The sequence below is a fragment of the Drosophila mauritiana genome, chromosome 2L (assembly GCF_004382145.1).
Source record: "Drosophila mauritiana strain mau12 chromosome 2L, ASM438214v1, whole genome shotgun sequence".
NCBI classification, from domain to species: domain Eukaryota; kingdom Metazoa; phylum Arthropoda; class Insecta; order Diptera; family Drosophilidae; genus Drosophila; species Drosophila mauritiana.
The window spans coordinates 15,337,560-15,352,019 of NC_046667.1; the positions used below are offsets into that span (position 1 = coordinate 15,337,560).

The window sequence follows — 14,460 nt, forward strand, 5'->3', positions numbered from 1 at the left end:
TGGTTCATATCTTCTTCAGTTATATCAAAAACTGTGGATAATTTTTTATGAATTTTTATAGAAATGGCCCTTTTTAAGGTAGAGCTCTGAGAGTTGAGATATTCCTTGAAACCTGTACCTGGGGTACCCATTTTTCATGTATTTCTTATACCCCAGCTACCGAAGTTGCCGGGCACTACAAAAAAAATTATTTTAGACTCATTATAGTGTTCCTCTCCACGGAAATCTTTAGTAAAAGGCGAAAGATTTATTCGACAATTGAAGAGAAACCAGAGTGACTTTACATCGGAAATTATCTGCCCTACCATTTAGAAAGTGCTTGAACATGTTGGGAATCATAATGTTTCTAACACGCAAACAACCCCTAAAATATGTTTATGGTAATAATTTTACTCATATAAAACTACTATAACAAGCTATGATTTCATTTCTATTATTTTCAATTAATTTTGCGAATGTTTACGAATGAATATGAATAAGGATATCGATATAGTAGTCAGATTTATAATATATGTTTTCAAAAAACTAATGCATAATTATAACAACCTAGGTATGTTTTAATAAAAACTTTTTAGCACATTAATAATCAAAATCAACTACTTTGCCAATTTTACGCTGCTTTTTGCATGATGGAAGCTGCCAATATATTATTACTATATAAATATAGATAAATATCACGTTATTAGTCTTCGAATGAAATTCGTGGATACCAAGCATATTTCCATAATAAAGTACAACATAATTTTTAACTTTATTATATTTTATTCTGTTTTATTTGAAGTAATTCAAAAATAGCTAAATTTCCCCTCAAAATAGTCAGATGGTCATTACTGACGGCGGTCGGCAGAATCGATAACCATGTCTATCGTGATATCGGTCTTTCACATGTTTTGCGGCGTGCGTTGAAATAGTTCGTGAAAAATAAACATTAAATTCCGCTTAAGGCATGGATATAGATGAGCTATTCGACTGCTTTGATGAAGAGTCGCCGTCGGTGCCGCCACCAGCACTTAACCAGGAGGAGAAGCCATCGGGAAGCGGTGGCTCCAAGAAAGGAAATAAGCGCCAAGCGGCTGACACCAGTACCTCGAAATCCTCGAAAGAAGCGGACGGCGATGACAAAGGAGACGGCACTGAGGAGCCCACCAAGCGTCTGAAGCAGGAGGAGTCAACGGATGCGGTGGGTGACGACAATCCAGATGACGAACCCACTCGTACCCTCGATATAGACGATTCCGCGGCTCTGGAGGCCCTGCGGAACAGGATTGTCACGCACTTGTTGGACGCTCCGAAGTCATGCACCCATGAGGTTGCCGCGCATCCCGACCAGGAGTACATACCCCTAAAGCCGTTCAGCGGCGTGCCTGCGAAGGAGTACCCCTTCGTGCTCGATCCGTTCCAGCGCCAGGCGATTCTGTGCATTGACAACAGCCAGAGTGTTCTGGTTTCCGCCCACACGTCAGCCGGTAAGACGGTGGTGGCGGAGTATGCCATAGCAAAATCATTGGCCGCCAAGCAGCGTGTTATATACACCACTCCCATCAAGGCTCTGTCCAACCAGAAGTTCCGTGAATTCACCGAAGAGTTTAAGGACGTGGGTCTGGTCACCGGTGATGTGACCATAAATCCATCGGCCTCCTGTTTGATCATGACCACCGAGATTTTGCGGAACATGTTGTACCGTGGTAGCGAGATCATGCGCGAGGTGGGCTGGGTGGTCTTCGACGAGATTCACTACATGCGCGACAAGGAGCGCGGCGTCGTCTGGGAAGAAACGCTCATCCTTCTGCCGGACAACGTGCGATATGTCTTTCTCTCGGCCACCATTCCCAATGCTCGACAATTCGCCGAGTGGGTCTGCCACCTGCACAAGCAGCCATGTCACGTGGTCTACACCGACTACCGTCCCACTCCTCTGCAGCACTACATCTTCCCGGCCGGAGGCGATGGCATCCATCTTATCGTCGATGAAAAGGGGCAGTTCAAGGAGGACAACTTCACCACAGCAATGGCAGTGCTGGCCAATGCAGGTAAATCGAATTGGAAATCAAATCCAAACATAGTTTAACTTCCATGTCTTTCAGGTGAGGCCGGCAAGGGAGATCAGAAAGGACGCAATGGGGGCATTAAGGGAACTAATGCCGGACAAACAAATATCTTTAAAATAGTCAAGATGATAATGGAGCGCAATTTTGCACCGGTGATCATTTTTTCGTTCAGCAAGAAGGACTGCGAGATCTACGCCATGCAGATGGCCAAGCTGGACTTCAACACTCCCGACGAAAAGAAACTAGTGGACGAGGTGTTCAACAATGCTATGGACGTGCTCACGGAGGAGGATCGTCGCCTGCCGCAGGTGGAAAACGTGTTGCCGTTGTTGCGTCGCGGCATTGGCATCCATCACGGCGGTCTGCTGCCCATTCTAAAGGAGACCATTGAGATTCTGTTCGGCGAAGGTCTGATCAAGGCCTTGTTCGCCACCGAAACCTTTGCAATGGGCCTTAACATGCCGGCTCGAACTGTGCTGTTTACGGCTCCGCGCAAGTTCGATGGCAAGAACTTCCGATGGATCAGCTCTGGCGAGTACATCCAGATGGCGGGACGTGCCGGTCGACGAGGATTGGATGACAAGGGCATCGTCATTCTCATGATTGACGAAAAAGTTTCGCCGGCTGTTGGTCGTGATATTGTTCAGGGCAAGGCAGATCCCATCAATTCGGCCTTCCATCTTACATACAATATGGTGCTAAATCTCCTTCGCGTGGAGGAAATCAATCCGGAGTACATGCTGGAACGCAGTTTCTATCAGTTCCAAAATCAAGCAGCACTGCCCGGCCTGCATGACCAGGTGGAGCAGAAGACGCTGGAGCTGAATAAGCTGACTATCAAGGACGAGCACAACATTGCCTCCTACCATCACATACGCTCTCAGCTGGATCAGCACGGCAAGGAGTTCCGTCAGTGGATAACGAAGCCGCAATACCTTTTGCCGTTCCTACAGCCAGGTAGGTTGGTCAAGGTGGCCGCCGGCTCACAGGAGTACGACTGGGGGATTGTGCTGAACTTCAAGAAGCAAGACCAAAGCCGCAAGAATCCTTTAAAGGCTGAGCCCAGCGTCACGATTGATGTTTTGCTGCACGTCAGTGAAGCGGCCGCCAAAACCGGCGACACGGAGCCATGCAAACCGAACGAACGTGGATGCATGGAGGTGGTGCCGGTGGCCCACACCCTCATCACCCAGATCAGCTCAATTCGCGTGTACTTCCCCAACGATCTACGCAGTGCTGACAATCGGCGAGCCGTGCTAAAGACTATCCAGGAGGCCAAGAAACGATTCCCCCTGGGACCACCGGTCCTCAATCCCATCGACGACATGAACATCAAGGATCGAGATTTCCGCGATATTGTCAATACCATTGCCCAATTTGAGAAGCGATTGGAGGAGCATCCGCTGCACAAGTCACCGGAACTGGAGCGTATACACCGGCGGTACCAGGACAAGCTAACGCTACAAAAGCAGCTGCAAGACCTAAAGGCCGAGCTAAAGGCTGCCCGCAGTCTGCTGCAGATGGAGGAACTGAAGCACCGCAAGCGTGTGCTCCGGCGCATGGGCTACTGCAAGCCTGGCGACGTCATCGAGTTCAAGGGTCGTGTTGCCTGCGAACTGAGCTCGGCGGATGAGCTGCTCATGACCGAGATGATCTTCAACGGAGTATTTAACGACCTCACCGCTCCGCAAGCCGTGGCTCTCCTCTCCTGCTTCGTTTGCGACGAGAAGTCCAGCGAGTCGGTGAAAAGCGCCACGGAGCTATCGGGCCCACTGCGCTCGATGCAGGATCTGGCGCGGCGCATTGCCAAGGTGTCCACGGAATGCAAACTCGATCTGGACGCCGATACGTACGTGGACAAGTTTAAGCCCTTCCTAATGGACGTGGTGCTGGCGTGGTGCAAGGGCTCCAGCTTCCTTGCGGTCTGCAAGATGACCGACATCTTCGAAGGCTCCATCATCCGCTGCATGAGGCGACTGGAGGAGCTTCTGCGCCAGATGTGCCAGGCCTCGAAGACCATTGGCAACACGGACCTGGAAAACAAGTTCTCCGAAGGAATAAGGCTGCTCAAGCGTGACATTGTCTTTGCCGCGTCGTTGTATCTGTAAGATTCTAGGAAAATCTATTTTAAGGCCTAACTTCCACTTCCATTCCAATCGTATTTTATTGGAATCGGATTTGTTTCTTAGCTCCATTAAGATGTTTCCTAGCTTGATGTTTGGTCATAGATTTAGTTTTCGAAGCTTGCGATTATTCATTGATTAACATACCGACAACCTTTGTAAATTTGTTTAATGATAAAAAGTTATTTTATCCTCGGTTAATAAAATAAATATGACCATGAGGTCTAACAAATATTAACTTCGAAATCACGTTTGTTTTATTTCAAAACCACAACAGTGAAGTCAAATTTGTCATAATTGATAATGCGGATTCAAAGCATTTCCGAAAACAACATTGAGTAATGTAAAAATATTTATTTATGGACAAATACATCAAACTTATCTAAAGTACATATAAACATATATAATGTGGTGAAAACAATATGCTTTCGATCGTGTGACAAATGAAGATATACAGCTGTGTTCAAAAAAATAGCAGTGCGATGGAAACTAAGAAACACAAATGTATTTCTCCATGTCCCTTTGTGGAATCCACTTTTTATTCCACTTATTTTTGTAAAATGGAATGTATAGATATAGAAAAAAAGAAAATCCCGTCAGTTTTTCATGTTATCCTTTTTTTATTTACATTCTTGAGCAAATTCACCACTTTTAGGCTGTTCATAAAAATAGCAGTCTCTGGTTTTATCCATCGTAAAGTCTCGAAATGATCAATATTTTCTAAAAAGTGAGTTTGGTAAAGATAATTCGTATATTTTAAAGGGCAATAAATTAAAAAAAATTCAAAAAATTTTATTTTAGTGGGTAGAGGACACCACTGCTCCCAGGAGAAAAGAATGTTAATTTTTAAGCTTAGAAAGGAAGGAAAAACATATAAGGACATTCAAAAAACCCTTGAATGTTCTGCCAAAATGGTATCCAATGCCATTAAATATGAACGGAAGCCCGAAAACCGTGGTACCATACGTAAAACCACAGATATAGAGGATCGGCGCATAGTTTGTTACAGCAAAGTCTATCCTTTTGCATCCTTTGGGGACATAAAGTCTGAGCTGAACTTGGGAATAAGCGACGTTACTATTCAGAGATGACTACTGAATCAAAATGTTTGTGAGAGGAGTCCACAAAAGGATCCCCTACTTAGCCCTAGGCATATTAAGGCAAGGTTAAGCTTCCGTAAGACCTACCTAATCTGGCCAGTCTCCAAATGGCGTAATATCTTTTGGATTGATGGGTCAAAAATAGTTCTATTTGGTGGAACTGGTTCACTCCAGTATATCTGATGACCTCCAAACACGGAGTACCACCCAAAACACCCACTGATGACTTTCAACCATGGTGGACCGAAAATTATGGTATGGGCTTGTTTTTTTTACAATGGTATGAGTCCATAACATATGATTTATGGTATTATAGACCAAAACGCATATGCAAATATACTTAATGATGTCTTACTGTCATATTCTGAATATAATATACCCTTAAAATAGACATTCCAACAGGATAATGATACGAAACGCAGAAGCTCATCGGCTAAGAATAGGTTCACCCGAAATAGAATAGATGTAATGCAGTGGCCAGCATCATCTTCCGATTTAAACCCGATTGAAAACCTGTGGGGGGACATTAAACAATATGTGTCGAAAAACTCCCCGACGTCTAAGGCTCAGATTTGGCAAGTTGTGCAGGATGCATAGTCAAAAATTCCCCCCAAACGTTGGCAGGACCTGGTGGACTCCATGTCACGTGGGTGTAAGGCTGTGCTGGCTAACAAAGGCTATCCAACCAAGTTTTAGGCCCTAATTAACACATTAAAAAGAAAAACTAAGTTCGTTCTTAGTCAAGATGATTTTTTTTTTATATTTTTTCATAGCACTGCTATTTCATTGAACACCAGAATTTCTGCCTCTTTTGTTGTTTTTATCTATATTTTCGAAACTATTGAAGAAATAAAAGTGAAACTTTTGTTGAATTGTTTGAAATTGAATACCTAATGATATTATAAAAAAAAATTTTCCAATAAAACTTTAAATCATAGGATTTTTTTATCTTAAACTCGCAGGTCCCAAGCACTGCTATTTTTTTGAACACAGCTGTATACAGAAAAACAATGTACACGATACTTTTGAAAACATAAGTTATTGGACGGTTCACACTGATTTTGTATGGTCATTTTGCTTATATGCGACACAACGAACATATAGAAGTTATATAACTAGGAGTACATTTATGTATGAAAGGCACACTTAGTCGGTACATGGATGGGGGGCACTGTTCATCAAGAACTAGTGGTGGGTCCATCGAGGACAATTACCAGATATTAAGGCACTGTAGGTATTGCTCTTGATGATGTGTGGGAGTGGCTAGGATCTAATGGTATTTTAATGATATTCTTATGATACGGGACGCGACAATGTTATGAGTTTGTTATCAAATAATAGCAGGTCTTAAATAATGTAATGCATTATTTTTGATAACGTTAATTTATTCGTTTTCTATATTTTATTAAAAAGATATACTCTCTTTACAATTTCATTCGATATTACTGCCACTAAAAGGGAGTTTTAAAAAGTTAAGTTCAGCATTGGTTATAAAAATACTTGTATTATATAGCTAAATCCCTTCAGTTACGGCAGAACATTTCCTAGATTTAAATAACTCTTATTATACATTTAAATTCTATATATACACGTGAAGGCCGATTATAAGGCTATGGAATGTCATTGATATGGATTTGTATTCGTTGGGTTATCAAACTTACGAACAAGTTAACTTAAATTAACTTAAAGGCATTAGAAATACAGGTTTGCCTAAACTAAAACTCAAAACTGAGATCTCAAAGATCTGTTTACAAACCTATCATAAATACAAAACTTAAGCTATTTTTTTTCGGAAATATCTAACTTACTTTAAATAAAATTCCAGGAGAAACTGTAAGAATAAAGATTTTTGGTAAGTAATGTGATTGTCCATACAAATATCAATGAAAGGACCCACCTGGCATACTTCCTCCTGGATTGTTGATTGGCTCTGTAATTGGACGATTCGGCTGACTCCCTAAGCGCATCCTGCGCTTAGAGAGCTGTTACTTATACGGATGTCTGAGGCACTCCCTCCACCAGGTGGGTTCTCCTCGGCTGAGCCGCTGGCTGGGAACTCAAGGTGGCTGTTGTGGTGTGCGTGGTGGTGCTGCGGGCAGAGGGCACCGGAGTGGTGCTCCGACTGCTGCCCGAGACACTGGCGGCGGTGGGAACTCTTTTAGCCGGCTCCGCCTGCAACTGCGTCACAGGCGTGCTGGAAAGTGGCTGCAGTAGACGCTTTTCCTCCACAGGAGGAGACGCCACCTTTGCGGTGGAGCCATTTTGTTGGGATCGTGGCGTGGCTGCCCTTTCCGATTGCTTCACCAAGTGGCCATTGGTTTCCTTGAGCGAGATGCCTGATTTGAGGGACGCCTGGCTGCTGGACTTTTGGGTCATGGCCAGCGAACTGGGTGAGCGCAACGAGGTGGTGTCCGTGTGCGCTTTGCTGGCCAAGGTTTTGGTGGATGGAGAGTCGCGGTACTCGTAGATATTATCCCTGGAGCGCAGGGCATGGTGGTTGGTCACCATGTGGGCATTGTCCACACCACGCGCATCCGGTTCCGGTTCCAAGCCCTCGCCATTGATGAAGACATCTTCGTCATAGAAGCGATCCGATTGGCTGTGGATGTGGATCAGTTATTGTTGGATTATATTATGGTATAATATTATATTCATCCAAAACCTACCGCTTGGCATTGCGCCACATGATGCAACAGATGACCACCAGGACTATGAGGAAGAAGCAGGCCACTGACATGCTCCAGAAGGCGATCTGCAGCGGCTCCTTGGGCTCCCACCAGTACTCCGTGGTGGGTGGATAGGTGGGCACCAGCACACCGATAACTGTGGGCAAGTATTGCGTCCAGAAGGCGCACTCCGTCTGCCGATAGTTGAGCAGAATGGAGGAGTTGTACGTGGTATTGATGTTCAAGTACCGAATCTCGCCCTGGTAGGCGCGCTGGAAATGCATGCCTAGCACCTGCTGCGGCGTCGGATTGCTGGAATTAAAGCAAAGTTTTAGTATATATAGGTATAGTATTGTTACTTATAGTTACTTACCCATATCTAGCAAAATTGGAATACGTCTGCATGAAGAAGTGACTCATATTGCGATCATTATCCGTCCACATGTTGCGCTGCAGGTGCTCCTTTTTGGGAAAGAACTCGGTGTCCATGAAGGGAGCTCCGGTGAGGAAATAACGCTCGGTGTCGTGCGGATACTTTCGCCACTGTGGCAGATTCAGTGCCTCCACAGTGGTGTTCAGTACGTACATATAGACCGGTACCTTCTGCTCCAGCATCAGCTTGACCATTTGATCCACCGGTGCCCGGTAGTAGAGATCACTCAGCATGTTTATGTACTGGTCCCGGATTATGGTGTTATTATTGGGATCCGGCCAGAAGGTGTACATGTACTTGATGGCCTCGTAAACTCCGTTCGGATTAAGTGTATAGTTGTAGCGGAAAACGTGTTCCCTTATCTTCTGATCGAAGAAGCGTCCATCTAGTTCATAGTACGGACTTAAGGATTCGTTTTGGGCCACAAAAAAGGCCGCTTCCTGTGTGGTCACGCCCGTCATGTACTGAATATTCCGGTTGAATTTTCCGGCCCGGATGAGGGTTTCCGGCGTTTGGGTGAGGAAACGCCAGTCCTTTTCGCGCCATCCCTCGTACCAATCGTCGCCGGGCAACGTGAAGTTGTGGTCCAAAACTGGACCCCATGGAAAGCTGCCCACCTGGGGAGAGAACTCAGCGTTTCCCAGCTCATAGAAGCTGCGCCCGGTGCGCAGGCAGTTGACCAACTTCCACGACGATTCGATGGAGCAGCCCAGCAGTTGTCCCAGCACGCGGCTCGTGTTCTGGGCGCGATACTTGTCCTGGATCAGCGCCCAATCCGCTAGAGCCGAGCCGGACTGCGCGATCACACGACGCACTATGTTCCGCGTCTGTGGTGCCACCATCAAGAGTCCAGCGGAGGCGCCTCCCGCTCCCGGACCAAATAGAGTGATGGAGTTCCGATCGCCGTTGAAGAACTCAATATTGTCGTGGACCCAACGCAGCGCCATCGCTTGATCGAGGATTCCGTAGTTTCCGGGCGAGTTCTCATCACCCGTGGATAGGAATCCCAGGGCACCAAGGCGGTAATTCAGGGTCACCACGACCACGTCGTAGAACGAGGCCAGAATATGACCCTGGAATAGGTTGGAGGCTCCACGGATGAACTCGCCGCCATGGATGTACACCATAACCGGGTACTTTTGAGCCACACCAGCACCAGTCTGAGTAAGAAACGAATATAGTATTTGGAAGTTTTATAATATGATTTAGTTGAAACCTACCTTCGGCGAATACACATTCAAGTAGAGGCAATCCTCGTCCATGTCCATGATTCCCTTCGTGGCACCCGTGTACCGCACAGGCTGTGGACAGGCGGGTCCAAAGTCGACGGCCTGGAGCAGCTGCCAGCCTCGATGGACGCGTGGTGGCTTGAACCTGCCCTCGAAGGTGGGCGGCAGGGCGTAGGGAATGCCCAGGAAGACCGAGCACTCGCCCATCACACGATCCACGGTCGAGTGGTAGGGACGATAGAAGGACTTGGGGTCTGGATTGTCGTACATGTACACCTTGAAGCCCTGCACCTGGCCATAGTTGGTGGTCACGAATACATCCCGCTCCAGGGTCAACGAATCCCGGCGTTGCTTGCCCTGCAAATCCTCACGCCATCCGGCTAGCACTCCGGGAAACTGGGTCCGAGCATTTGGATCGTTCTGTGATGGGAAATGGGGGAAATATGGTACCATCATTAGACCATTTGACATGGAACAAATGGAGACTCTGAGTCGATCAGTGAATGGGCGACATGTGTAATTGATTAAGTCGCGATGGCATGAAAACTTAATTAAGATTATTGCTTTGATATTGGACCGATGGATCTGTTGATCGGACAAACTCTATCTCTCTCAATGACTGGGCATTGTTCGCTTATGGATCTTTCGGTGCGCTTCTTTGGTATGGGGGTCAGTTTTTTGTGTCACGGAAGTTAATTGATAAAGCGCGAGTTGGGAACCCACAATAAATATTCGGATCATTTTGCAATTGGGTATTGGGAATGGGTATTTAATATCGAATTATATCTTACCGGATCAAATCGAAAGCGATCCTCATTCGGCATTCCCTGTGGATACTGTCCCGGTGGATTTCTGCCTGGATAGTTGGCTCCATACCCATTTGGCTGATAATGACCATATCGGCGATCGTTGAACGTGTAGGTTCTGTAAGCACCAAACTTAAGTACAAAAGCTGATAAGTCGAACGGAAACCATGACTCACCTGTAATCCGGATCGCCGGGATTTGGCCAATGGTAGTCAACGCCTGGACGGGAATAAAATCTGGGATCTCTTGTCTGTCCACTTGTCGGAGTAAAGCAAGTGCCGATCAGCACGAGAAGAGCTAACAGCCATTTTACTTTATCGCGATATTTCAATTTGTGCATCATGGTGATCTAGAAAAATATTCAAAAGTCGGAAATTTTTCGCTTAAGTTACATATATAAAAGAAATAGTTTCGTCAATAAATCAACAAAGGTTTCAGATGGTGAACCAAAAGCACATTCAAGTATAAACAAACAGAATGAAAACAAATCTCGGGCTCTGAGTTCCAGTAAGAGTGACCAAACTGGTTTTCCATTACGTGGTTGGCTCAATTTTCTTGGCACTCGAATCCAAACCAATCCGGCATTAGAAAAAGCCGAGAGACCGACAAACCCGTTTGAATGCTGACTCGAAAAAGCGCTAAAAATAAGTTACAGCATAAAATGCGACTTCAGTGCGGAGTGGAATGAACAAACCCCATACCCATCACACTGAATGTTCGGTGCCTCGTGTCTGGATTTTTTGGAACGGCGTCAATGGGTTAATTGCAGCGATAATAGAGAAAGGTCATCGGTGTAAAATGGTGTGAGCCCATTGGGTGGCAAGTAAATTGTTTAGGAAAATGTTGGTCAAGTGATTTTTTGGAAAAGCAAATGAAATACTATCGCTCATTCAAATAACACCAAGAAGTGAAGCCCATGTATTTATGAGTTGATAAATAATATAAAATACATGATTAATATATTTTTGTGTCAGGTGTTTCCGGCCAATGCAACCCCTACTGTTACGTGCGAAAATGTGGCAAAAGAAAAAGTGTGAAAATATAAACACCTGGCTGTTCCAAATTGAATTTGTTTGAATTTTGCTCTTGGCATTTGATTGGCAATGCAGTCTATATCGATGCAACATAGCCATCGTTGCCTTGGTTGCATTATGTATTTAGAAGTACAGGTGGGTCTAAACCATATATGTATTTATGATTAATCGAATATCGATAGAACATAAGATGCAAAAGATGTACATAGTTGTAACTGATGCTAATGTTCTGACTGCGAGTGTGTTGAATGTGGCACAAGGACTCGTACATGTACGGGTGCATTAACCTGCCTGTGGACGCCTCAAGTTACCCGGTTATTCGATGATACGACGGCTCAACCCTCGAAGGGTTCCTAAAAAACATACGGAAGTGCAAACGCCTGCACAAAAATGACATATGTACATATGCATATACATACATACATATGGACGAGCTTGGTTTATAGCGAAACTGGATGGGAACTTTCAGATCGAATTTCGTGTCGAAATTTCGTTGGCATTTGTTGCTGTTGCGCGTTGATGAATCATTTGTAGAAGTTTTTGCCTTTTCGCAATCACCAAAGCAAACAATAAACGCAACGATAACGCTGAAAGTGAAGCGCAGGTGCGCCTGTGTGCGTGCCCATCATGTGCGTGTGTGTGTGTGTATCTGTGTGTTGGCCCACCACACAGGTGTTGTTGTTACCAATCCACGGAAAAGAATCGGATGCATTTGCGATACAGTTATTATTGTAGATAACTTAAAGAGTATACACTTCTAACGGAATTAATAAGTAATTTTAAAAGAAAATCTTATTATTTAAAGATCTTCTTTATCTTTTTTTGTTTATATAAGCAGTTATTTTAAACTACTGTTTTGTTTCTTATTGCACTTGTTTTCTTTCTCTGTGACTTAATCTCACTGTTTTTACAGTTATGCTCCAATTGTCATTTCACTATCTAATCGCGATTTTCCAACCATTACCACTCACATTTTGGTTTCAACTTTAATGCGTTTCTCACTCACAATAACTTTCTTGGCCAACGCCCCGAAAAGGTAACAAACAAAAAAACACTAACCAAAAACAAGACTGAATACAAGCGAGAAAAAACGTAACGCAGCTGAAATGACCGTTTTTGAGTCGGCGGAGACTGAGACTCAGGTAAGCCAGGTAAGCGCACTGTGCCGTCCAAAAACCACTTCTCAGTTCTCACGCACACAGCGAACGAAACTCAGTTAACACTCACACTCAGTTGCCGGCTGTTACCAACGATTCGCACACAGATACACCTGGCCAACCGATTCTATCGTTGTATTGGGCGCGCGCAGCTTTAACTTTAACCAACCGCCTCTTGCACACCAAACTCTCACCTGTGCGCACAACCACTACCGCCAAAACGCAGCCAACCGACTCTTTCGAACGCTGCCGACGAACTGACGAGCCAACCAAAACCACAACCAAACCCAACGCAACTCGAATCGAATGGGAAGAGAGCCGCTCTGTCAGCTGGGCGCTCTCCCTAAAAATCTAAAAAGTGCTAGTCTGTAGATAGAAATTTCCTTTAAAACAAAAATAATGAATAATAATAATGATAATAATAATACTAAAAATAAGAAAATAAGAATAATAAAAATAAGAATAATAAGAATAATAATAAAAATAATAATAATAATAAGAATAATAAAAATAACAACAATAATAATAATAAGAATAATAATAATATTAATAATAATTATAATAAGAATAATAATAATAAGAATAATAACAACAAGAATAATAATAATATATTTATAATAAAAAGAAGGAAAACAAGAAAATTAACAATAATAACAAGAAAAAAATAAGAATAATAATAGCAAAAATAATAATAATAGTAATAATCATAATAATAATAATCATAATAATAATAATAATAATAATAATAATAATAATACTAATAATAATAATAATAATAATAATAATAATAATAATAATAATAATAATAATAATAATAATAATAATAATAATAATAATAAATTAATAACTATAATAATAATAATAATTATAATAATAATAATATTAATATTCCGATCTATTCCGATTAGGTTCGTACTGGAAATTGATAAAAGGATTTATTTCTTTTATTCTTTACCGGCAAGTCACTTTTGCATCTGCCGACCCGCAGACTGTCCCGCCGACTTATCCCGCCTACTATTTCTGCTACTGTTTATTTCTTTTAACTAACAGCCTAGTTTTTTTAAACAAAATATTATGAAATCTCTGAATTAATTGAATAATCTGAATAATCTAAATTAAATCAGTCGTTGAACTACATCTTAAAAGATCTTAATTTAAAGTATAAAGTTATGCAACAAGGGATAAGTATTAGTAATAAGAGTTTACCAGCTTACTTATATTAAAGCTTATATTTAAGTTAAAAACAAGCAAATAAATATGTATACCAAGTCAGTAGTTATTAGGAAATACAAGTCTTGTCATCCAAAACAAGACGTTCTGGATAAAGCAGTAATGAGTTATCTTAGCATGACAAAACGGAATAAAACTTTGCATAATTTCTAATTGAATTCTATTATATAGGACGCAGCCCAGACGATGGATGGATGGATGGGTCGTGATTCACGCTTGGAGCTCAGCACGACGAAGCCAATTGGCGATCGGTTCACATTTTGACCCCGACTTATTGAGCGGGTTGCTGGGCGTAGCTGCTAATTTTAATTATAACCAAAGCGGCGGAGCTTCCGATGTCAAAGATGCGGGAAGCAATTAAAGCACTTGAGCACTGAGACGCATTGTTTACAATGTTGACCCTTACTTTATTAATGAAGTGCTTAAGTCAATTAGGTTGAAGAAAAACTGCATTCGTACTACTGAGGAGCAAAAAATTACAATTAACTCGAAAGAGAGTTACAAGAATACTTGTCAAATTGGGATTGAAATCTATTTATAATCGGCCGGGAAACGGATTTGAACTTGCTCTGGAAATTTAAAATATACTACAAAAGATAACGTCATACAACCTAAACCTTGATATTCCCAAACA

At 43.0% G+C, this 14,460-nt stretch overlaps 2 protein-coding genes and 1 non-coding gene across 5 annotated transcripts; 1 reads left to right on the forward strand and 2 right to left on the reverse strand.

The window, feature by feature from the left end:
• Window positions 1–160: 160 nt before the first annotated feature.
• Window positions 161–278, reverse strand: LOC117135353. Its single transcript, XR_004459007.1, has one exon. It is a non-coding gene; the product is annotated as a U5 spliceosomal RNA (small nuclear RNA).
• A 587-nt stretch (window positions 279–865) lies between these two features.
• Window positions 866–4,417, forward strand: LOC117135241 (exosome RNA helicase MTR4). Its single transcript, XM_033295383.1, has 2 exons — window positions 866–2,030; window positions 2,085–4,417. The coding sequence occupies exons 1-2, from the start codon at window positions 947–949 to the stop codon at window positions 4,154–4,156; spliced, it is 3,156 nt and encodes a 1,051-aa protein (XP_033151274.1). The 5' UTR covers window positions 866–946; the 3' UTR covers window positions 4,157–4,417.
• A 1,852-nt stretch (window positions 4,418–6,269) lies between these two features.
• On the reverse strand, window positions 6,270–12,862 carry LOC117135242 (acetylcholinesterase). Of its 3 annotated transcripts, none has more exons than XM_033295385.1 (8): window positions 12,791–12,862; window positions 10,582–10,754; window positions 10,391–10,523; window positions 9,591–10,019; window positions 8,311–9,530; window positions 7,938–8,249; window positions 7,169–7,870; window positions 6,270–7,102 (listed from the first exon to the last, which is right to left on the reverse strand). In XM_033295385.1, exons 2-7 carry the CDS (start codon window positions 10,746–10,748, stop codon window positions 7,261–7,263), a joined length of 2,871 nt encoding a protein of 956 aa, XP_033151276.1. In that variant the 5' UTR covers window positions 10,749–10,754; window positions 12,791–12,862; the 3' UTR covers window positions 6,270–7,102; window positions 7,169–7,260. The 3 variants fall into 3 exon arrangements, with proteins under 3 accessions (XP_033151276.1, XP_033151277.1, XP_033151278.1); XM_033295386.1 differs by having other exon boundaries at window positions 12,667–12,840; XM_033295387.1 differs by lacking the exon at window positions 12,791–12,862 and adding an exon at window positions 12,411–12,434.
• Between the last annotated feature and the right edge of the window lie 1,598 nt (window positions 12,863–14,460).